This window comes from Necator americanus, chromosome II (genome assembly GCF_031761385.1).
Source record: "Necator americanus strain Aroian chromosome II, whole genome shotgun sequence".
Lineage (NCBI taxonomy): Eukaryota > Metazoa > Nematoda > Chromadorea > Rhabditida > Ancylostomatidae > Necator > Necator americanus.
The window spans coordinates 33846081-33869504 of record NC_087372.1 but is presented as its reverse complement, the minus strand read 5'-3'; the positions used below and the strand labels follow the sequence as shown (position 1 = coordinate 33869504).

The window sequence follows — 23424 nt, the reverse complement described above, 5'->3', positions numbered from 1 at the left end:
TAAGCATAGGCTTTCCATGGTTTCTTGTCATCCCACGCCTTTTCAAACTCCTTCGCTCTCGACGTCCACTCGTCATCGCGGTTTTGTTGCAGTTGACGATGCAGCTTCCTTCCCAGACGCTTTTTCTGCTTTAAATTACAACTGCTGCGGACGGCACATACAGAATTGTACGTGGATCTTGTTTCCACAGATGCAAAGGCAAACTTATTCTGAGGTATTAGAACGGAAGCATTTCCATTCCAGCATCCTGGATAGACTTTGTGAAAGAATCTCCATCGCAAGGTTTCTTTGTGTTCCCTAATCTAGTATGAACAGACGCACGTCAGCGAAATTTCATTCAGCATTCTTTGCCCTTCAGTCCTGCCATATCGATTTTTGTTTAAGAGGAATTAATCGGTTTTTCTTTTGGAATAGTATCTTGAAGCTGAGAAGAACTGAACGGTGGTCAGTGTCGAATGCGACGTCCCAAACAGCTCTAGACTCTCGGATATCCTACTGACGAATGTACGTCGTAAGAACGTAGTCGAGCTGAAGTACGAGACTCCTCATCTTCCAGTTGCACTGCTCTTCAGGGGTTAAAAGGGTTGATTCCTGCCACGTAAGCCAATTGTGTAAATGTTTCATCTTAAACGTCGGAACGATTATGAGGCCCGTCCGCTCACATAAGTCGACCAGAGAGTCACTGTTATTTATCCGACGAGCGCTTCGCTGGATAGCGCCATATTCGTAGCACAACGGATTGTCATTCAAGTCCTATCTTCGCATTCGTCTTGATTCCGACAATGACCACTTGCTAGCTGGGTATTATAGGCATCAACGGACTGAGTTCAACATAGATGACGTCTTTATTGTTGTCATCAGCGAATTCCGTAGGTGCGTGGGCACTTACGACCCAGAGTTTGCGTCCTCTGCGATCCCGCAGTCGTACGAAAACGCATCCAGACGACGTTCACCCAAATTGTTGTTGTTCCACCTCCACCAGGTTGTTGTAATCGTTCCTCACAGCTATCGGGCAGTCACCTACTTTCTTCTCATTAGCACCTCCGCAGTATATTGCGTAATTTTCGATGCTCTCATGGGTGTTTTTTGCAGTGCAACGAACGGCACACGGAGATAGGGCGGTTTGTTGGAGGTCACTCGACAGTGTTCGGCAGTTCAGCGTAACGAAACATATGGTCGTTCCCAAAGAATCCATGCTTCCTTCATATAGTTGACCCTTTAGGGCTTTGGCGGTTTGCTAGACGACTGTACCTTTTTGCTTTTAGTGAAAGCAGTGCCACTCAGGTAGCAATCAGACTTTCATACGCGGCCCCACTGATACAACTTATAAGGGCCGGTATTTGAACTGCACTTCACGACCACGACAGCTATATTAACTGAACTTAAAGTGTCCTGAAGATCGGTGAACTTACGTAAGCGGGTGCGCTCAAAGCGGCGCGGTGGAGGTAGAAGTTGGGATCGAGGTCGGACCATCGCTAGCTTCAGTTGGAATGCGACGATGAATGGCGCTAGGGAGGGCTTCCCTCGATGCCAACCACTACAACACTGCCGCTTACACAACCACACTTCAAGTCGTTTTCCCTGATGTTGCCTCACGTTGGAAGCGCACGGTTCTTAACAACACAGACACTATCGTCTAAACTACACGGAATAATAAATAACTAGATGTAATGTCCTGAAGAGGCTAGGTACTGGCAGCGTGCAAGGTCTAGGGCTGTGTGGCTCGGTGTAGTTCATGATTATGAGCAAAATCACGCTCAAATCTCCTAATTATCCAGAACTACGGTGTGAGCCGCATCTTTGTCACACCGGATCCTTTCACGCGGCGAGTGAGTGGAAAATCAGCGGACTTCGACGTCGTTTCTGCTGTTCACCGGCAGAAGCGACGTGTAACCTGCTCTTGCAGACGAGGAACGTAATTAGGTGCCTCGTAGGAAGATCCAGTGCTAAAACGCCGCTTCCCACCTCGTTTTTCTGGACAACTAAGAAGAATTGGCTGTGATCGCTTTTATGCAAGTGAACTACACTCCAACCGTATCTATTCTTGTGAGGATTCCAACACCCTCCACATCGTAGTGTGCACCCTTTGACGTTCCTAATTTTCCCTATGTTTGTTCCACATTTGATTTCCACAAAAAAGTCATAAAATTCATACAGTGATTGCCAAATTCCCACCAGAAACAGCCCTCTACTTTGACCTGTGCTTGGGGACTCACGCTTCTACTTTGCGTCAACGAAAGAAAACGAAAGATATTAGACGAACAGGTGGATGTGTCCACAGATCTGTTAATACTTATACAAAGATGTTATGCAAGGATTATCCTCAAGGATATCTACACATCCTTCAGAAATTTCTTTCAATAAATGTCTGCGTTACAACGACACTTAGAAAGAAAACATTACAAACACACGAAGTATCTCACTACAATAAGCACATTCACAATTATACGACGATTTAATGATTTAATGAACAATATCTCCATACAACAATCGAGATTCCATCTAGCGGGAACAGACCCAACAACATCTCAGTATAACTTATACTAAACACGACGTATAAGTGACGTCAACTACGGGATGAGGAGGAGTATCAGAGGGAATACCATGTGCAATATGTACCTTCCGGAACTATCCAACTACTACCGTCAATCTCTCAGTGCCCGCCTTTGAGAACAAAACGTGCACAAATACTGAGGAAAACAATAACATGAAATACATGGTACGCTCGACTATTTCCGAAATTGTACGGCAGATATGAGGTAAACAGCCACTGAGAGGAGGAACTCAAAGGCAGAAACATTTCAACAGCTACTCTAACTCGGTACTGAAAATGCGCCGGTATGAAAATAAAAAAGAATAAAGTTTTCTCGCATGGGTGGCGAGTCAATATAATGATATACACAGGACACTATAATATACACAATCAAATAAACAAATGGCAGCATATTAACGAAGCTGAATTCACAACATAATAGCACTGACAGTTCAAGTCATGTAGATCTAAACACTGGAGGAATTATTGCACACAGTTAGATCTCAGGACTCGCCTTAATGAGTCGGCTTTCAAGCTTTCTTGGCAAGGAATAGACAATGATTATCCGAAATTGACGCTGACATGATTTTGAAGCCATCCAAATGGGCGGAAGTAATCTTTTGTGGGGTAGGAACAACCTAAACAGGGACGCAAATTTGCACAATACTATCTAAGAGCATCAAGGAATGAGCAAATTCACAGTTGATAGAGTACCTTTTCATCATCATCTTTCAAACCAAGGCCTAGCTGACCGCTTGTGTCACAGCCCCATGCATACGCATGACCGTCTTCTGTCCAAGCTAGAGAACAACCCAATTTTGCTGTAGTTCCCGCAATTTTTCCTGCCTCCTTTGGGAATTTGACACGCTCCAACGTGGAGTATCTGTAATACTTTGCAAAATGATGAAAAAAGCGATTCAGCTTCGGACATGAACTAGAGGTTTTATCAATTGTAGGGTTAGAGAAAAACTGAGTTAATGCTTCTTCAAGATGTAAACTCACTTCCAGTGCTCAGAATCGCTATTTCCAGTCCAAGTTCCGAGACCAAGAGCATTGTCTGTGTTTTTTCCGATACCAAATACCTCTCCTGTAACAGAAATATAGAAGTCGATAAAATTAAGAGCTCCGAAACTCAATGTTCGGTTTCAGGAAGCGACGAAGAAAAAGCAAATAAAGAAACAGATAATAAAGAATACCTTCACTATCACGGGCTATAATATGTTGAACTCCATCGATATGGGTCCAATGTCGGCCTAAGTATGCAGTAGCTATACCAGGCGTAAAAATACGAAGTTCGCGTTTGTCTTCAGAAGTGGCTGAAACATGAATACTGAAAGACGAGATTGAGAAGACACAATTCCATTATTAAAAGTTATACTAAAATAACTGTGACACTGTTTAAAAGTTCCCTTATTCGTTCTGTCACCGAACTAAAGCGCGTAAATGAAGGAAAGATTCACCGTCAGTAGGCGCTTCCCCTTCTACTGGAACACCAAGATGGTCGAAGTTATTCAAACCAAACGAAAAAACTTGGTCGTCAGAAAGAAGGATAGTCCAGTAACCTCCTGCGTGTATGTCCTTAAACCAAGTGATATTTAATTCCAAGAACTTTATAACTGTTTTATCTAAGGATAAAGTTCCTACCTTAATAACTATATCTTTTCTTTTCCTGTCTTGCAGAATTAAAATCAGTGATCTGCCATCCTCATCAACCATATATTCTGAAACAAATATATACTCAACTAAAGCAACCTTTTCTCCATAAATAGTGAAAAAAGACGTCCATGCAACGTACGCGGCCTGATTGATCCAGTCCTTTTACTCCTTCCCAGCTGCCCCATTTTACCGTCTCCAAATGTCAGGACTTTACCATCTTCCTCCAGCATAACGAGGTGATTCTCACCAGCAGCGATCTAGAAACAAACAATACCTCTGAGTTTTGGGGATAACAAAAATCTATTCACCTTCACGATTACTCTCTTTTTGTAGTGTATCAATACGACTGGATGATCCTTCATCTTTGTCAGGAGCGGATGCACATTGATCTCACCACTGGTATCCTGAATTAGTGACTCCAGTAACTTAACTGACAAAAAAAATTGCTTAGGATAGTGGAATCTGCACCCACCCTTAGGTTCCCCCATGCGATTACTGATCCTTTATCAGTGAGTGCCGCTGTGAAGCTTGCACCTGCTGCCAACATTATGATCTTAAAAAAACATTGAAGACTAAAATTTACGGATTAATTTTGATGGAATCCGTGGAAATATAGGAGATTGAAAAATAATTATAGCAACCACAATAAAAATCAGCAAGAAAACTCATCTGCTGATCCTCAAACGTAAACAGATTTAGAATCATCACAAATTTTGAATGATTTTAAACAAAAATGTACGAATCTATAGTGAATAAATTGCACCTTTCCTTGTGACATGATCTCGTCGTTCATTTCAACCTTGGTGAATTTGTCTGTGCTGCCTTCTGGTTCAACTCCTAAACAAATTTGGGAATGGATCACATATGTAAGTGAAAACAATCATACAAGTTGTCGATAGTCAAATTTAAGCAATCATGCAAGTGTTCTAGGATTAAATACAAACCAATGGCAGGGACAGTTCCTTGTTCATTGATTCCGCACATATAAACTTCACCATCAGACGTCAGAAGTGCTGAGTGAACACCACCGGCCACAGCCTTAAAGATGCTTAAAATTATTCGGGAGAGTATATGGTAAGGAAAAATCGTCATCATCACTTAAAAATGGGAAATAAAGCAACACAAGCTCAGTCAAAATATAGTTTGAAGCGTAAAACTCGCCTGGACAACGTGCAACTCCTCATCTTCCACTATATCAACCTTCCTTGGCTTTTTCGTCGTAGTACGACCAGGATGACCAAGTTGTTCACCTTCACCACAAGACAAGACACGATCTCCTACTTCTAACGACACAAAATCAGCGTATGACAATTTCACCTTGGCTGGCGCGGTGCGGCCTAAAATACTTCATATTATGGCCTGACACGACTGACTTCTGCTTGACAATAACAAACTTCTTCCGGGGGTTTTTGGTGTTTTTGGTGCTTTAGCGGGAGTGGATACTTCGGGCTCCTCGACTACTTTACGTTTACGACCTCTTCTACCAGTTGTAGGGGCAGTCTGGAATAGATTTCACGTTAGATAAAATATACATTCAAAAAACCGCATCGTTTCTTCAACACTGTAAGACAGACTATTCATCCAAGGCTCTTATACACTTCAGGAATAGAATTAAACATTCACAGACTTCTAACCTACTTTTAGGAAATATTTCAGCACAGTACCAAACAAAAGCATGTTCAGTACACAGCCATGTGTAAAAAAAATAAGCGCAAACAAATAATAATATAAAGGAAGTCCATCAACAATCACTTCAACTTCATATGTATTGCATCCACTCACTTCAACCTTTTTATTCTGCTCTAGCTGTGAAGAGGTCCCATTCTTAGTGATCCGTTTCGATTTGCGTGCCATCGTTAATCACCAAACCAATTCCCAACAGCAGAAAAACCGATAAAGTTGCCGACTAAAGCACGTCCTATGCGGAAAAACAAGAAAATTCCCATTTCTGATACGACACTTCAACAACGCCTACTGAAAAAGAGCGCCAATATGCTGTGCGCAGTGTGCTCACATCCATATCCAAAATACAGTATTCTAGTAATCTCCTAATCGTACGCCTTGCATGTGATCTCATTGCTGCCTTGTGCCTTTTTAGTTCCGATTCCTGTTATCAGTTGCGAATTATATTGTCACTAGTTTGGGCCTGATCCTCGCCAATCACCTAACCCGATTAACCGTATCGTGTACCTACTTGGACTCCATAGCATTCTCTCAAGCAGTTATTTCAGTTCTGTATGATCCACTTAGTTCCTACTCTAAGTACATCGAAAAACTGCCTTCTTGAATTGTTCTACTGAACAATTAACTGTCTGTCTTTTGCAGGCATTATTCACTATGGCAATCTTTCATCTTGTAACAAGGGATTTAGTTTTTGACTTGAAACAGTCCTGATTCCAATAAAAATTATGACATTCTTTGATATCATGATTTTTACCGGTAGCTACTGGTATCGTGATTGTTTCAGTGATGAGCGAGTCACACAGCTACTCTGGATGAAACATCGGTGCTTTTGTGAGTACGAATCCAAATGTTCAATAGAAGGGTTGAAATCGATTGAAAAGTGAGACTATGAAACTTTTAGAAGTTAGCCGTATCAGGCAACTGCGCTGGTTAGTTCAGAGAAGCTATAGATCCTTCCATGTCAATGTCACCAATATCAAATTGATAAGGAAAAGGCAAAAGAAAAGTTGGTGAAAAACTACCCCGCTTGTTTGCCACACATCCTGCAGGACAACAACGGAATCTTACACCTAAGATGCATTCTTAAGTGACTATGAGTAAATTTCTTAAGAACACCGACTATGGGATGTTGCAAACTTCCAGCGTTTTGCTTAAATTTTCATGTTCTTTCTTCATAGCGAACTAAAACTTGATGCTTCACAGTGTCTTCAACAACAATCATCTATTTCCTAATGTAAGAGGAGTTCGATGTTAGCCACTGTTCTTTGTGCAGAATTGACAGTGACGATATCATCTTTTTTAGTCGGCCTAGATTTGAAAATCGACAAATTCACCGCGTGAATAGAATTGATATAAATAAAGAAATCCACTTTACCTGGTCAAATTATTCAATAATACTTGATCATAAACGTGAAAATTGGAAAAGTAACACTATTAAAGTCACAGTAACTTCTATTTTGACGGTATTCATCGCGATTTCACAGGTTAGCATAACCTATAATCATCCACCTCATGTGTTTCATGGACATAACTTCCTGAAGTTTGTTGATTTCATCTACACATAAATTAGTGTGAAAGTCAAGTTCTGCAATTCAGTTCTGTCTGCATAAACCGTTAGAGTTCTGAGAAACCGCCTACTCATTAGTTAAAAAAGTTAATAAATAATAATAAAGTTAATGAATCAAAATGAATATTTTCAGCCTGCTTGAAAAATTGGAAGACAATAAATAATAAAAAAAACCTGTTAGTTACCTAGAAAAAAGTTATAGGGCAGAAAAAAATTAGAATTAGAAGAAAATTTAGGAAATTGCATAATCTGAATATAAACACAAATACGCATGACAGTTAATTTAGATGTATTGAATCAGAGGAATATGGTAGGAGATGTCTAGTTGTTATAAGTAAAAACGTGAACTCTATCTAATCACCCTTTCACTTGTAAAGAGAAGTTTACATGGTTATTTGACGAGTATTAGCGTTCTTCCTAGGATTTCTTTCACACGAATCTCATTTAACCAAAAGTTAATTGATTGGTTTGCTTTCTTCCGTCAACGTTGTGTGTTAATTGCTGTCTGATTCATAGTTAATTCTCGAAGACACCTATCAAAACTATCTGATTCCTCCTTGCTTTGTGATCTGTTAGCCACACAGTTTCATTTTGAATTTTCGAACCAAGATTATTCAAGCCCATCTCTTACACTTTTCTCTTTTTGATTATAACTTGCATTGGTTCTGTAACTATCCACCACAACATACGCTACTATCAATTTCCTTTTAATGCAGAAAAACTATGGTGAACAAATGAAAAAAAAAACATCGGAAAGACGAAAAGTAGGAATAGTGCGTATTCTCTTCCTGAATCCTTAGATCATTGTCACTTCCTTTATTCAAAGATCTTGCAATGAACCAAACGTGAGACAAACCTTAGGAGGCTCAGTGGTCCTTGATGTAGCGTTAGGTTTACGTCCTTTTTTAGTTCTGGGTGTTCTGGCCACCACCTCTTCCTCCTCTTCAACTGGTGGTGTTGATTCTTTCTCCTCTTTAAAATCTTGCTCATGTTTACCCGTTTCCGCTGATTCTTCTGACTGTATCTCAGACTAAGAGATTTATAATTAGTGCCCACTCCTTAGATGTGACAGACTTAATAACAAGACCTCCATCTCAACATCTTTTGAGGATTCGTATGACTGACTGTGGGCGTGCTCGATCTCGTCACCTGTATCAATCGGTTGTGTCTCTTCCTGCCGCTCAATTTCAGAAGTTTTCTCCAATACCTCTCTTGATTTGATCTCAACTTCGATTTTGAAAGTCTCTTTTATCTGAACAACTAAGTATCTCGTAAGTTTTAGTTAATTATATTGAATGAGAGGAGATTAAGAACGTACCTCTATGATATGCGGTTCTTCTCCATGGGCACCTTCTGATTCGATTTCTGTGACCTCCATTTCTGTTGACGTTTCTTCTTGTATTTCAATTTGTGGCTGTTCCTGAAGAAATGAAACATTTCGTTATTCTATTCCAATTTGTTGTCTTATTTACAATGAACATATTTGAAATGAGGCAAGGGCTAGTTACCTCTGGTCCTTTCTCTTCAGATGGTTCCTCAGTTACTGGCTCTACAACTACTGAATCAGATGCGAAAGACTCCTGTTTCTAAACAAATTTATACATTTTGGGTTGAAAAAGAAATCCAAATCCTACTTTAAAAAATACACAACACTCTTATTAAGGAAAATAAAATATGATAATCAAGTCAATTCAACTTCAACTTTGTGAATGCAGCCAACACCACAAAATGTATATACAAATTTAGCAGGTAATATAGAGATTAGAAATATTTCGATGTAGTAAATCGGTCAGCATTTTAGAATGAATAAAATGTTATGAAAATGAGGTGTAGTATAAAAGTAATGGGATTACCTCAAAGGAACTAGTAACAGGAGTATCTCCTGCAGCATGACTATCGCTATCGGTATGCAAAACATCCATGTTATGAGTATCTATAACATAAAGATGCACAAAACATAAAATGATTCTCCTCACTTGGAAAAAAAATTAAGGAAGCCAGAGGAATGACGGGGAGGTGAACGAAAATGTTGAAGTTCCAGGTTTGTAAGTGATGGAATCAATACAATAAGTTAGAGCAATTAAAATTTTGGAAAAAAATAAGAAAGTAGATGCAATTGATAGATGGGAAGAGTCCGAAAACTTAGTGATTTAATGACGAACAGAAGAATTTCCAATACAATATTCAGAAGATATTTAAGAAAAAAGAATAGAAGATTCAAAATTAAGTAAGCTGTACTAACAATAAATGAGATAGTCAGAAGTGAAGAAGACGACCAATAAACATTAAACCACCCCTAGGTACTAAAATAAGCAAAAATGTTACATGAAAATAATGATAATGATACAACAACAACTTCCTTTTTTCTAATTTAAATGTGAGGAAAGAATATGACCAAATAAGAATGACTAGAGAATAAAAGGACGAAACAACGAAACAATACCTTCAGTTTAATTGTCATAAGAACTGTGAGGAAAAAAAAAAGAAAAAACCATTCCAAACCAGAATATTTACCTCACATTCTTGAGCCAAATGTACAAGTGAAGAACGCGAAAAAAACAAGCTGGCAAATGTGGAAAAAAAGCATAAGACCAAAAACAACTAGTGTACGCCGACAAATAAGTATGGAAACAACTAAGAACTAAAAAAAACTCCCCTCTTCGAAAACACACGCCGAAGAACTGGCATGCCGCCAGAACTCAAAATGATCACAACATTGGCGCGTAGCGATGATTTTGCACGTGGAGCGCAGAATTTTACGCGGATTTTTGAGTGTGTTCCTAAATTCCAGGGAGGCCTGCGTGTGTCGCATTGCCTATTTTTGCGGAGGGTTTGACCTGGTCTTGGTAAGAGGTGGATCTGTAATCATAGTCTTGTCTGTTTGAAGGCAATTATTGGGAGAAATGAGCTGAAGCCATTGTGAAGTCCGCATCCAGCTCGTTAGACGGAGGCATCCGTATTGAAGGCGCTCATCTGAGGGTCCCTTGCTTCTCCACTATTTTACCTAGTCGGTGATGGTCATTTTACTTCAATCTCAAACTATTCTGAAGCTGCCAAAGTGACATAGATTAATATCACGTTCATATTGAGTTGGGTACGTTGTTGCCTCTTCATTAAACGGTCACCTTTTCCTGAAATGAGGGAAGAGCAGCGGCAGAAAAAGCACTTGTTTCTGCTTTTTACCTCGACCTTTTAATCACTGCCTAGTCTCTGTAACTACTGTACGAATATTGTGTCAGTTAGGCTTTTCTACGATAATTTCAGTTCAATTTCAGTTACATTTTACTGTAGCGCATTTGAAGCAGTGAGTTGCTGATCCAATGTGTTTGAACTGCTCGTGTATCTCTTAGTTTCTCCTCGTGCCGTTAATGAGCTATTACGTAGTGTTAAGTGCTATCGCTTTGCATTTGTGCATCGACCGACCTTCTCTATCGTCCTTCGGATATGTTCCATCTGATCTTCAGTTTTTTGAAATTCTGAAAAGGTAACGATCGTAACTTCAGAATAATATAAAAGAACCCACGGGTCCGTCCCAATCTAACAGAAGCGGGATTGACGATTCTACAGCTGGTAGTAGATCATGGAAACACTTTCAAATGACATCCATAATTTCAATCCCACCTCTATGCTCACACATACCGTAATTCAAAGGATTGATTTGTTCAAGCTCGTGAAACCGGTACTATGAAAGCTTCTTTATGAAGTCAATACTATTCTCCCACTTCCCGCTTTCAGTGATTACTTGTTATGTCCGCTCAGAGCTTTTTAATTAGTTGAACTAGGCCACATCGCCATTTGTGAGTTAAATTATACTCTCCTATGAAAATTCTTCCGATTTTATCGTAAAACTCTTTCCTACGTCACTTTATCACCTCAAATCTGGAGATTTCCTTTAATTCTGGATTCAGTTATCGCATATCTCATTCTCTAGACGAATACTGCTCTATTTTTCAGACAGGTGAGATGATCTATGTGGTTGTCGGCGGTGGAATTGCTGGTGTAAGCTGCACGAAACGACTTTTAGAGTCATTACCGGAGTCTGATGACGTTGTTTTAGTGTCCGCAAGTAAACGCGTTAAGACGGTCCGTCAGTGGAGAAGGGTTGGTGTATTTATTGCTTGTTGAGAGTTATCCAATTTTACGTCAAAGCAATTTGTTGTGCTTAAAGATTGGTCATTTCACCGAACGATTTGACGTTTGCGAGGATGAAACGGTTTCGGACGATCCTCGTTTCAGTTTCATTCAAGCTGATGTGTCCGGATGGAACTATAAAAAGAAGGTAATTTAGAATTGTATCAGTTCCCCATATTAATTTACAGTTCTGATACTTTTCCTATACTAGGAGCTACATCTTACCAATCATAGTGAACCTGTGAAGTATGACCGACTGTGTATTGCTACGGGTGCAGCTCCAATCACACCTTTTAACAATAAAAAGGTGATTTTGTCGACAATATTCTTGCTTTTCTTTCTTAGAACGTTCCAACTTATTTAGGTTCTCACTATCCGAGATACGGAATCTGCTGAAGAGCTGCAACGTCGCTTAAAAGGTGCCAAACATGTTGCAGTTGTTGGAAACGGAGGTATCGCCACCGAAGTAGTGTGAGTAAGTGATATTTCTTATAGACACAGATTTAATCATGTAATTTCTCTCGTAGACAATTTCTTAGATAAGATTCATCCATTTCTGAGGTGCTATCCATCACTGCTCAGGATTTAGATTTGAAATGAGAGGTGTCGCAATTACATGGATAATCCGTGATGATTCAATCTCCTCAGTGTTTTTCAATCCTGCAATTGCGGAGTTCTTTCAGAAAAGAATGGAGATGGGTCGAACTGAAGGTACGGTTATAGAGTTAAACTCGCTCACTGAATTTACACGGAAGTGTTTTAGGGGCGAAGAACGCTGGTGTCCTGAAACGACTTAGATACTCATTGGACAACTCTGTCGCCAAAGAAGATGCGCGAAATGCTGCAGGTTGCGCACTGGGACCCGATTGGATATCTGCTTTATCTTTTGAGGATAATATTCAGGTGATGGGATGCAAATTCTATTAAGAACTTCTTACTTTACTACTTATTTTTTTCGTTGCATCATGAACGTTTGCGCACAGAAATCGCGGATGTTATTCACAACATTTAATCGATGACAAGACGATAACATTGCTAAACGATTCCATTTCCAAAAAAAAGGAAAACGACACGTATCCCACAGTGGAAAAAGTAAGTTATAATAAATCATTCGGGATAATTGCAGGATCGTTGCGTCGATGTCATTCGTAATGCCGAAGTGAGCGATGTGAAGGACGAGGGCGATGGATTGGTTTTGTGCCTTACGAATGGCAACATAATTCATTGTGATTTCGTTATATGGGCAACAGGAGTAATTCCGGCAGTCAAAGTGTGGAAGCAAAATTGTAATGAGGTAATTGTTGAGACAGTTCTAATTCATATTCTTTATTCTCTTCCATCCTCTTTTTTTAGTTGAAGGTATCATCCGCTGACGGTGGAATTGTCGTTGATGATGCTCTGCGGACTTCTATTCCCGACGTGTACGCATGTGGTGACGTTTGTTCTCCTGAATGGAGTGCACCTTCAGAATTTTGGAAACAGGTTTGATCTAATGAAATATTCTCAAATGAAGTTAACATCAGAAATTCCTCGATTTTGTAGAGATAGAAGAGAAACATCGACACAATAACTCCAAGTGTTACACTTGCAGATGCGTCTATGGACTCAAGCGAGGCAAATGGGTGATTATTGCGGGAGATCAATGATAGCGAACGGAGATATCGACACCGACTTTTGTTTTGAGCTGTTCACTCATACAACAACTTTCTTCGGTTTTAAGGCAAGGATGGATCTTGAACTTTGGTTTTCACTTGTAGTTGCCGCGAAAAATTCGTACCCTTTACAAGAGAAAACCGCCACAGGATAGAGTATTTGATTCTTTCATGTTTATAAAGAAATTTAACGACTGACATAACATTTTAAACACGGCTAAGCAGTCATGTGGGAAATGAGGGAAACCGATTGTCTTCCCCTCACAAATCCTTACAGAATACGTCAGACTGTGACGACGGAAAGGGACAACTGTTGCTCTTGCAATGTCGTTTACGGACATATGCTTAATCGTAGATTGAGCTTAACATGACCACACCATGCGCTGTATTTATCCTGAGCGGTCCCTGCCTTTGACTGAAAGATTTTCTAGAAGAATTCCAATGTTTTTTCATCCTTAAAATATGGCCTACGGTGATATATATTTTAGATGCTATAAAAAAACTAAAGTACGCTCGGGCAAAAATTGTTTCCGAACCTTGGTAGAGAAGTATTTTCATCTACCTGAATGTACTTGCATTGTGCACCCGCACCCTCTTTTCTGAGTAAAACGTACGAGGTCCTAACGTAAAACTTACTTACGTAACTCACGTAAACCAGTTACTATCCTTACTACTACCAGTTACTAGTTACTAGTAATTTAAAATATAGTTTATTGTTGCGACGCTCAGGTGTATACAGGCTATTTTACTTAAGAATCACTTATTTTCAACGCTTAGCCTACAACTGCTGTGCATATTTTTATCTGTTGGTCTGTACTATAAGTAGGAAATTGCTCTTTTAATCATTTAGGTCGTTTTTCTTGGTGATTTCAAAGGCGAACACCAACCTGAAGGATGGTATACGATAGAAAGGCAGGGTTTCTGTGATCATTCATTCAATTTTCTTACAACCAGCTCACTTCGCCTCACTTAGATTTGATAGTGTACTCTTTTGGAATTATTTACATTATTATTCCATAATATGTATTAGTACGTTGTAATATTTTAGTACTTTTGTACATAGTTTTTATATAATATTTTATTTAGGATAATTAAGGATGACCAATTTGTTCAATGCATCATGTTTAATCACAAAGTAGTTGGAGCTGTACTGGTGGGCGAGACTGATCTAGAGGTACATCGATAGACCTTAGAGTACTATTTCGATATATCATGCAATTGTACACAAAATATAATTTCTGTTCTTCTTTACGAACAACAAGGAAGAAATGGGACTCTCAACTCACATCCAGTCATCGGGCATTTTGATTTTTTTAAAAAGTGATTGATTTTAAAAGAATTTTGATTGTGAAAGGCATAAAGAGACTATTTCTCCTTATGTGAGATGTGTGCAGCTGGTACATTCTGATTCTGTGTGTAGGACGTTTTCTCGGTGCGTGAAGGATTTCTATTATTCCAGGAAACAATTGAGAACTTAATCCTGAATAGAACTGATCTCGAAAGGATCGAAGACAGCTTTCTGGATCCAGAAATTGATATAGAAGATTATTTTGATTAGCTATTCTTGCTTTGATTCTGTTTTTGTCCACGGGTTTAATTGCCAATATAGTCATAAATATGTTCTGAATCTCTTGCACATGTTACAGAAGAATTGATGACATTAGCCCTAATCTTGAACGGAACAACAAACAATTTTTAAATGTCACAGTTGAACCGCACGAAATACCTTATTGAACAAAATAAGTACAGATGAAGCCAAACAAATAATAGTTTGGTACACCAAATGATCAGACTAGTTTCGACCAGAACAGAAGTGGTGAAGGATGGGGGTTGCATTGGAGATATTTTTCATTAGAAATCGTCCAAGAACTTGTTCCCGAATCACCTCAACCATCCCTTTTTAGCTTTTTACCATTTCTTGCGTATACGTTTTCGTTCGGTTGAGTTCATTTTTGATATTTCCCTCGAATCACACGGATGATTCGCATCATTTCAGCGCTTGACTCTTCTTGTTGCGCCCTCATCTCAAAAGAAAAGAAAGTTAAATTAGAAAAAGCAAAACCAAAAATCTTGCAGCCGCTACTGCTTAGAAGGTGAGAGTTACTCAAACAGTTACTTCATTATCTCGTAACACTAGAGTTTTTCTTCAGAAAAATGCAGCATAGTCGGTGAAGATTAAGCTTTACGTGCCAATGAAAGCGTCAGTGATTCTTTTCTAGAGAAACTCCATTCTGATTTTTTTCTTCAAAGTAATCAGCTGAAAGAAAACGGGAACATGGACACATTACACAACTTCAAAACATATATGAATAAGATTCCACAGCAAAGGAGAAATACTTATATGATCGAATGCGTTCCATCCGTTTATCCGAATAACGTCAAAACATCCTGGTAATTGTTCAAATATGTGGTCAGACACTTCACTACTAGCGATTGAGATGAGCGCAAAATGCCTCGAATCAAAATTTGAGGAAATATGGAGCTGGGTGCTTTCATTTTTCTAAATTTTCGTGCACAACTTGGAAGTGCAAGTAGTTCGAACTACCGTAGGCTCGCTCTGGCGACAGCAGGAGATTATGGGAGATTGGAGAAATCTGTGGGATAACTCGAGTGTAATGATGACTCAACCAATAAACACGTTGACGACAATCGCGTCATTGGGAAAAATACCAACCGCGACTGCAGCCCACATGTTATTGTTAATGGCATTAAAAATTAAAAATAAAAGATTTCTCGAAACCACGCAGTGTATAGCTTCATTTAGGTACGATTTAATTATTCGAGAAGAAAAAGTGGAAATATAGCTACATAAAAAAAATTTAAAAAAAACAATTGTAGTCCACATGTGGACTACAGGGTCCCACGCGGCCACGGAAATGTAGTCCACACTACACTTTTTGTCCGCGTGAACTACGTTGTTCCCAACGTATCTGAACATTGGACAGAGATGTTCGTCAGTGATGCAAATATTGTCAGGTCAAAAGGATCTGATGCTCGGTGCAGTCGCGTAAGCGACTGCGCTCGAAGCGATGCGGTGGAGCGTAGCAATTAGAGTCGAAGAGGGACCCTCGCTAGCATGCAGCGCAGCTGCCTACGCAACTGCACAAACTTTATGTCGTTCTGACTCGGCCTGACTATTTACCGAAAGGAAAACTCTTATAAGATTTTTTTGGTCATTTTTAAATACGAAATGGAAAACGGTGGAAATCCATAGCTCTTGCGCTTCAGAAGTGTTCAAGTAAAACTTCTTAAATGGTTCCGAAACCGGTTATATTGCGTAGAGAGCATTATTATATATTATTATGAGTCGAGCAATGAGTAAGGATTCACATTTCATCCAAAATACAAAAATATGTATAATACAAATAAGAGGACAAGAAGAGTTGAGCATAGAAAGATTTTTATTCGATTTTTATTCCAGTTTGGGACCAGAAAAAAAAACAAGAGCGATGTATTTTGAGGATTTCGACGCTCAGGACTCTAATGTATGTAGCTACATACATATAGTGTCTTTTCAGTTATTTAATACGTCAGAATAAGCTAGAAGCTAACAGTCGCGTATTTGAGGTGATTTTTGGGGAACCTATGTATATGTACTATATTTAAATGGGTTCTTCCATTGCACTTTAGGTGTGTGATTCATCGAATCGAGCTAAAAACACCCCGTAATTGAGGTCTTGCTGAAGTGCACTCTCCTAATACTCCATATGCGGGCAATTAACTGTTCATATAAAACTAAACGGTACCGAATCGTTCGCGTTTTTGTTTAATTCGTTGTCCTCAAAAAATATACTCTTTTCTTGCCTTTCAATTACTTGAATGATGGATGGATAGAAATGTACTCAGATCAAGTTCAGATAGTCTTCAGTTTTATTTTCTTAACATTTATTTTCAGACATGATGATAAAATTCTGCACTTTGACATGTATTTTAATTCAAATAGCAATGGTAAGTTGGTATCACATTATTTGATGGCTCCTTTGTTAATTGTATTTGCTGGTACATATCCCAGCCATTCTTACCTCTACCGTGTTCCAGTCTTACGCACTCAGCACTCGGTTGTGGGTGTAAACATTGAGTGTTGACGTAAGTAAAAATTCTAGTGAATGGGCGACGATTTTCAAAAAAAAAAACAAAAATTTGAACGCGATGAGCGCTACTTAAACGCATGGACAACCTTTTTTTGTATACCGTTATTAAAATACTACATTTTGCCATCAAAGTAAAAAATATTCCTTCTATTTCACCGCGGCAATAATGAAAAAAAAGCGAACATAGAAGAAATAAAGATATTATCACATTGGAGTGTAAACAGGAAATATGAAAAAACCTCTTATCTTTGCTCTCAGCTTGTTCTTACTTGTGTTTGTTGAAGCAGTCGTGGTGCTACCAGAGGTAACTCAATTTTTTTTTTCAAGTCACGCACACTTTCTCTCTTCATTTGCTTTCTGCCGGTCTAATGGATCTTGCGGTCGTCAAGGATAAATGCCCTTATATTCATTTCTAAGCGAGGAAAAAAACAAAAATTAAGTTGATGATGGTCAAAGTCAACTATAATTTCATTATAACTATCTCTCGGGCCAGTGTAACGCAGTCGGTAAGAGATTCGACTGTACGATCGACCGGGGGTTCGAATCCGCCATAGTGCCACCCAAATCTTTCATGCCTCCGAGTCAATAAATTGGTCCCAGATTTGTCTGGTTTGAGGATAAAAACGCTGACTTGACATATCGGCTCACCCCCACAAGTCACTATAAGCGTGCGCGTGCGTTCATAAACCTCATACGATTCTCGTTCTATACCTCATACGACTCTATCCTTTATCCTCTATCTCATAAAACACTTCGACAAAATGTCGGACTCTAGACGGCCAGCTGTTCTCCATTCATGCTACCTTTCGAAACAGTGCCTTACAAACAAGCGAATACGAACGTTCCATAAAGCGAAAGAACTGTCGCTGAGAGAATAAAACCTGCGCTTTTGCCGGGGCATCTCCAACAATTTGCCAGAACGGAGCGTGGAAATCACTGGTCGGGAAGTGACCGTTCAATATTCATATTCTGCAGAAGCGCAAATATTGGATGCACTCTTTAGGCACATGCCTTAACAACAGTACAAAAATAGGTGGGAATTCCTTACATCGATTTGATGTCGTTTCGGAAAGGAGGGAAGTTCCGTTCGATTTTTGGCAGATACGAAATGTCTAGTTTTTGTTACACTGAATTCTACTATTATACAGAGCGCAAAGTTATCCGTCCATCCGACGCAAATTCAAGAATCAGCGGTACCTCAAACATCAGTAGCTATAGTGGGGTCAAACCGAAATGAAGCACGGTGCAGATTCGTAGGCGGCTGCGCTCGAAGCGGCACTGCTGAAGGTAATTGTTAGGATCATGGCGGAACCCTTGGTAGCAGCACCAACCTCTGCAGTTCGCGATGGTCCCACCTCGATTCCAACCGCTTTAGTTGGGTCAAAACGACATGAAGCACGGACAGTTGAGTAAGCGGCGCGGTGGAGTGTAGCAGTTGAGGTCGTGTAAGGAGCTTCTACCTGTGCCGCCATCCACCTCTGCAGTTGGCCATGGTCCTACCTCGATTGTAACCGCCGTCTCCACCGTGCCCCTTCGAGCGTAGCCGCTTACGTAACTGCACAACGATTTATGTCGATTTGACCCGACTATAAATAGTCTGTCATCAGTCTTGCTTCATACATCACACAGGAGGAATTTCGACTTAGGGTGTGTGATAAAATTTGCGAGACAAAATTTGAACGACGGGACAGTGCAACATTTTCAACAGTTCTGTAGTGAGCGGTGATGAGGAACGAGCCGAGGATGACGTGAAAAATTGCTTTAGGCAATGATCAGCTATTCCAATTTTGTATCGTATAGAACTGGATGGAAGTTGACCCGTAAGTGGAATTGACGATGCTGATTACGGATATGAGTGTTGCGCAGGCAATATTTTCCTGCATTGTTCGATTTCATAATTTTTCTGCTCATTTGCCAATTAGGTGTTGCGGAATGCGGCGGAAACTACGGAGATATTTGATCGCGGATATCAGTATGCTGTCAAAAGTCCCTTCAGGCAACTATCAACATCTTTAATATTGATCTACCCTTGCTAAATAGACGGAAACAGCTAGTGTTTTTCACATACATTGGTCATAATTTTATTTGAATAACCTGTAGGAAGACTACTGTGATTTGGTAATAAGTTTTGCATTTATTCTGTGTTTTTAAGCACATTTGCTTCGCTCGTACTGTGAGGGATGTGTACTCGAACAGCTATCAGAAAGAAGATGAGGTTTGCAGTGCTTTTTTGAAGAGAGCACAAACGAACCCACTCGGGTATGACTCACTGCAGATAGACGAAGGTCTTCTCAGTTTCAGTTGGATAGACCGGAGAGAACGCGTGCAAATATCTCTAACACTCCTGGATTCGAACCAATGGACGACATCATCTCCAACTATACCACAAACGAATTGAACACTACTTCTGAACCGTACGAATTGAAGAACTGGACAACACAAGGTGTACATCATCAATCAGAATCAACTATTGCAGAATAGACAGATGTTTTTTTTAAGCTGTCACAGTGAACGACTGCCCAGCACTCATCCCTTCATCAAATTCCACGTTGAGCTATTCCGATTGGCTCAGTACCGAATCATTCCCCATAGGAACATTGGTTACAATGAGATGTACATCAGGTTATCCTGAAGGTGAGAATCGGTTTCTGTGGTTTCTATCAGTAGACCTCGCAGCCACCAGTTACCGTATTTTAGGACCTGTTGCAGCATCATGTTATGAAGGAAAATGGGTTCCAGCTACTCTTGGAAGTTGTTCCGGATCTGTTGAACCTGGCAGAGGTAAAGTTGCTGCTGATGTTAGATTCCTTGTTTGAATCAGAGTGATAAGGTTCCGCTCGTCAATATTCGAAAGGATGTTTGATAAATAGCTTAGCTCATAGAATGTCGAAACTTTTGAATTTTTTCAAGTTATGGTGCATAGAAAGCTTAGAAAATCAGGACAAAATCTGCGAGGTATCCTCTCCAACGCCTCAAAGTTACCATTTTATGAGAGATCACATCCGAAATCAAAAACGAAAAAATAAACCCAAATCGTAGTGCTTACCTCAATAACAGAGTCGCCTTGATACTATGAAGTCTTCCTTTCTATTCACCTTTGGACCTTTAGCCTTTATCCAGAACGCTTCCAAAGTTCTGCAAGGCACAATTCTAGGTTCGTAAGATAGAGTCGTGGCAGCATATGTGGGAAAGAGCGTTTTTACGACGTTGCCTGGATGAGCTTTGAGAGATGTCGCTGCGTTTGAGTATTTCATTCGATTAGAATGTTTTTAAATAATGATTATTAATTATTAATTATTTTGTTTTATTTATTATTGAAAAATAAATTAATGATTTAATTGAATTAATTACTATCGTGTGATAGAATCGTCCCACTAGTGTCAGTTAGTATGCGACCCAAATATGACCCAGTAGATCAAAACCCGCAAAAGTCATGATACAGCAGAGCCAGCTCGTTGGTCACGGCTGTGAAGTCTTCCTTTCTATTCACTTTTAGACCTTTGCCTTTATCCAGAAAAACGCTACTAAAGTTCTGAAGGCCACAATTCTAAGTTCGTAAAATAGAATTATGGAAGCTATGTATGTGGGAAAGAGCGTTTTTACGACGTCGCTTGCGATGAGCTTTGAGAGATGTCGCTGCGTTTGAGTTTTTCATTCGATTAGAATGTTTTTATTAACCATTATTGATTATTAATCTTTTATTTGTTTTATCTATTGTTGAAAATAAAATAATAATTTGATTAAATTAATTAATTAGATTATTATCTTAATTCTTATTTTAATACTATTTCTTAACGCAAAGTGATCGCCCCCTTTCACCAATGTACAGTATGATGATGAGATTATGTAGGATAATGTAAAAGATAAAGATTAGAGTACTGAGTGTTCCTCAAAACCTAAACTTTATAACTTCCAAATGACTCTCTATAATCGGATGTCTAGAGGCCATAAATCACAAAATAACTGGTTTTGGGTCTCCCTGAAAAACGGTGTGGGAACTACTTAAACTCTTACGAACTACGTTAGTACGGCCACCTATACAGGCTTCGGTTCTTTCAGAATAGACTGCTGAGGAGACCAAATTAAATGTTGTACCGTTCTTCAGCAGATGCGGCGCATTTTAAAATACTTCGTAGGAACAAGGGTCATTTCCCATGCCGGTTTTTTCGTAGGATGATTAAAGGGGATTCAGCGTTACCACGCTGCTATACTCATACTCTACAATCCGAGCTCTACGCTGACCCAATATAGAGGCTCAGGGACTCCAGTATCCCCGATATGCGTACTTTAAGCCATTCCCACTACTTTATGTCCAACTTTGGAATGACAACCCTTAAAGGCATCACCCCACGAATCTGGAGTGGTACGAATTTCCGGTGGAGTATTCGTATACGGGGTCGTAGATTACGGGGAGGAGGGTGATTCCGTTCATTTCTTCCTAATTGCCGTAGAAAACGGCCCGGAAGATACGGCTTCGAGCGTTCCGGCGCACTATTTTCCACAAGGAGTTCGATTGAAGCGCACCAGCCCTGTGCGGCGCCGCATCTTCCGGGCCGTTTTTTTTTCACGAAAATTAGGAAGAAATAGACGGAATCACACCCCTCTCCATAATCTACGACCCCGTATACTCCACCTGAAACCCATACCACCTCAGATTCGTGGGATGATGCCTTTAAAAGAAACACTTTACTGAAAATGCTATTTTCAGCGAATTGTTATGCTGTAACAGTTCATAATGGAATGCTAATCTACAGCGATGAAAACCTATGTGACGTAAGTGAACGTAAACCTAATTTCACAAATATGTCAAGAGTTATTTTAATTTCAAACTTTTAACTTAATTTAAATTTTAAAATTTAAAGTTTTAATACATTAACCTGAGTCTTACGCCTACATAAGTTCTCATCAGCTTGTGATGATAATATCTCGTTCTTATTTTCAGGATGCAAGGGAAAGTGGTTCCAAAGCTTTTCTCACTTGTTATGCAGGTTACATTCCTAATGGTAGCAGTTCCACGTACTGTCATAACGGAGAGTGGACTCCTCCGCTTGGAAACTGTATTAAACAACGAATTCAGTTCATAAACATTTAAAACAGCAAATAATAAAAATGGTTCAATTGCTGGGGATTTCAGGCGCATTTGTTGTTTGTTAAACTCCTGCCACTTTGTTTAATCCATTTTATAATCATAATTATTTCTGTTCAGATTTCATATTCGTCAGCCTTAAATGTCTGTCTAGATAGCCGATGAAGTACTACTACTTCATCGGCTGTCTAGACAGATTAGAAGAAAAAAATAACTAACCCTCTTTTCTTCCTAATGTAGAAAAAAACTAACCCTCTTTTCTTCCTAACGTTTTGATTCCTTTTCTTTCTTTTTCCTAACACAGGTAGGAGAGGATATAAGAATGGGGTCAATTACACGAGTCATGCGGAAACTCCATACTGAGTTGGGGACGAATTGCGCCGCGTCCTTGAGATCAGCTAACTCAGTCAACACTTATCGGGTGATAAATGACTATTGTTATGGTGTCGTAAGTTTATGTTCACGCGAAATTAGCATCAGATAACGAAGCCACGATGCGTAATTGCTGGCCAGACGATGAAGGACAACAGAACAAGTCTCATCTGCAAACGTTTCGCTCTTCTTCATCGTATTTAAGATGAAATTTGACAAAAAAAAGAATTTTGAAGATCAGTTTCAAGAGTGAATCGAGCTCTAGAAATTACTGTCGACAACAAATAATTCAGCCGACAGATCTCAGTCCTCTTATATCCTAAAAACCTCTCAGATGTCAGGTTAATGTCGACCTTAGCGAATTAGGTGCTCAGATAAAGGCAACAGTGGCCGCCGTTCTCATGCACGGACATCTCAAAGGCGGATCTGATCGTCGTAAGCGAACGATGACATTTTTCAAAGGAAAAAAAAACGAGTGACACTTCCACTGATTGTTCCTACTTCGAGTGGATTTGAATCCACTTCAAAGAAGGAACAATAATTACACTCAATTTGGGTCACTGGATAAAACTAAGTGATTTACTACTGTGGAAAATGTATGCTTAAATAATAAATGATTTTTCAACATTACAACTTCTATGCTATTTAACTAA

At 39.5% G+C, this 23424-nt stretch overlaps 3 protein-coding genes across 6 annotated transcripts; 2 read left to right on the top strand and 1 right to left on the bottom strand.

The window, feature by feature from the left end:
* Nucleotides 1–3063: 3063 nt before the first annotated feature.
* Nucleotides 3064–9361, bottom strand: RB195_020337 (uncharacterized protein; the record flags this gene model as incomplete). Of its 2 annotated transcripts, XM_064188589.1 has the most annotated exons (18): nucleotides 3064–3171; nucleotides 3248–3416; nucleotides 3536–3620; nucleotides 3730–3849; nucleotides 3994–4111; nucleotides 4178–4254; nucleotides 4329–4446; nucleotides 4498–4593; nucleotides 4662–4742; nucleotides 4953–5026; nucleotides 5134–5227; nucleotides 5351–5526; nucleotides 5584–5689; nucleotides 8296–8469; nucleotides 8527–8691; nucleotides 8758–8859; nucleotides 8948–9025; nucleotides 9293–9361. In XM_064188589.1, 18 exons carry the CDS (start codon nucleotides 9359–9361, stop codon nucleotides 3064–3066), a joined length of 2010 nt encoding a protein of 669 aa, XP_064044470.1. The 2 variants fall into 2 exon arrangements, with proteins under 2 accessions (XP_064044470.1, XP_064044471.1); XM_064188590.1 differs by lacking the exons at nucleotides 8296–8469; nucleotides 8527–8691; nucleotides 8758–8859; nucleotides 8948–9025; nucleotides 9293–9361 and adding an exon at nucleotides 5972–6043.
* A 1658-nt stretch (nucleotides 9362–11019) lies between these two features.
* Nucleotides 11020–14780, top strand: RB195_020336 (uncharacterized protein; the record flags this gene model as incomplete). 2 transcript variants are annotated; one of them, XM_064188588.1, is made up of 13 exons in its annotated part: nucleotides 11020–11118; nucleotides 11394–11540; nucleotides 11608–11718; nucleotides 11782–11877; nucleotides 11935–12041; nucleotides 12160–12281; nucleotides 12334–12473; nucleotides 12697–12864; nucleotides 12924–13052; nucleotides 13162–13290; nucleotides 14073–14134; nucleotides 14309–14396; nucleotides 14682–14780. In XM_064188588.1, the coding sequence occupies 13 exons, from the start codon at nucleotides 11020–11022 to the stop codon at nucleotides 14778–14780; spliced, it is 1497 nt and encodes a 498-aa protein (XP_064044468.1). The 2 variants fall into 2 exon arrangements, with proteins under 2 accessions (XP_064044468.1, XP_064044469.1); XM_064188587.1 differs by lacking the exon at nucleotides 11020–11118 and having other exon boundaries at nucleotides 11403–11540.
* Nucleotides 14781–17119: 2339 nt separating this feature from the next.
* RB195_020335 (uncharacterized protein) lies at nucleotides 17120–22405 on the top strand (the record flags this gene model as incomplete). Of its 2 annotated transcripts, none has more annotated exons than XM_064188585.1 (7): nucleotides 17120–17170; nucleotides 19466–19528; nucleotides 19615–19756; nucleotides 19813–19947; nucleotides 20011–20094; nucleotides 22022–22086; nucleotides 22256–22405. In XM_064188585.1, 7 exons carry the CDS (start codon nucleotides 17120–17122, stop codon nucleotides 22403–22405), a joined length of 690 nt encoding a protein of 229 aa, XP_064044466.1. The 2 variants fall into 2 exon arrangements, with proteins under 2 accessions (XP_064044466.1, XP_064044467.1); XM_064188586.1 differs by lacking the exon at nucleotides 17120–17170 and adding an exon at nucleotides 18616–18687.
* Between the last annotated feature and the right edge of the window lie 1019 nt (nucleotides 22406–23424).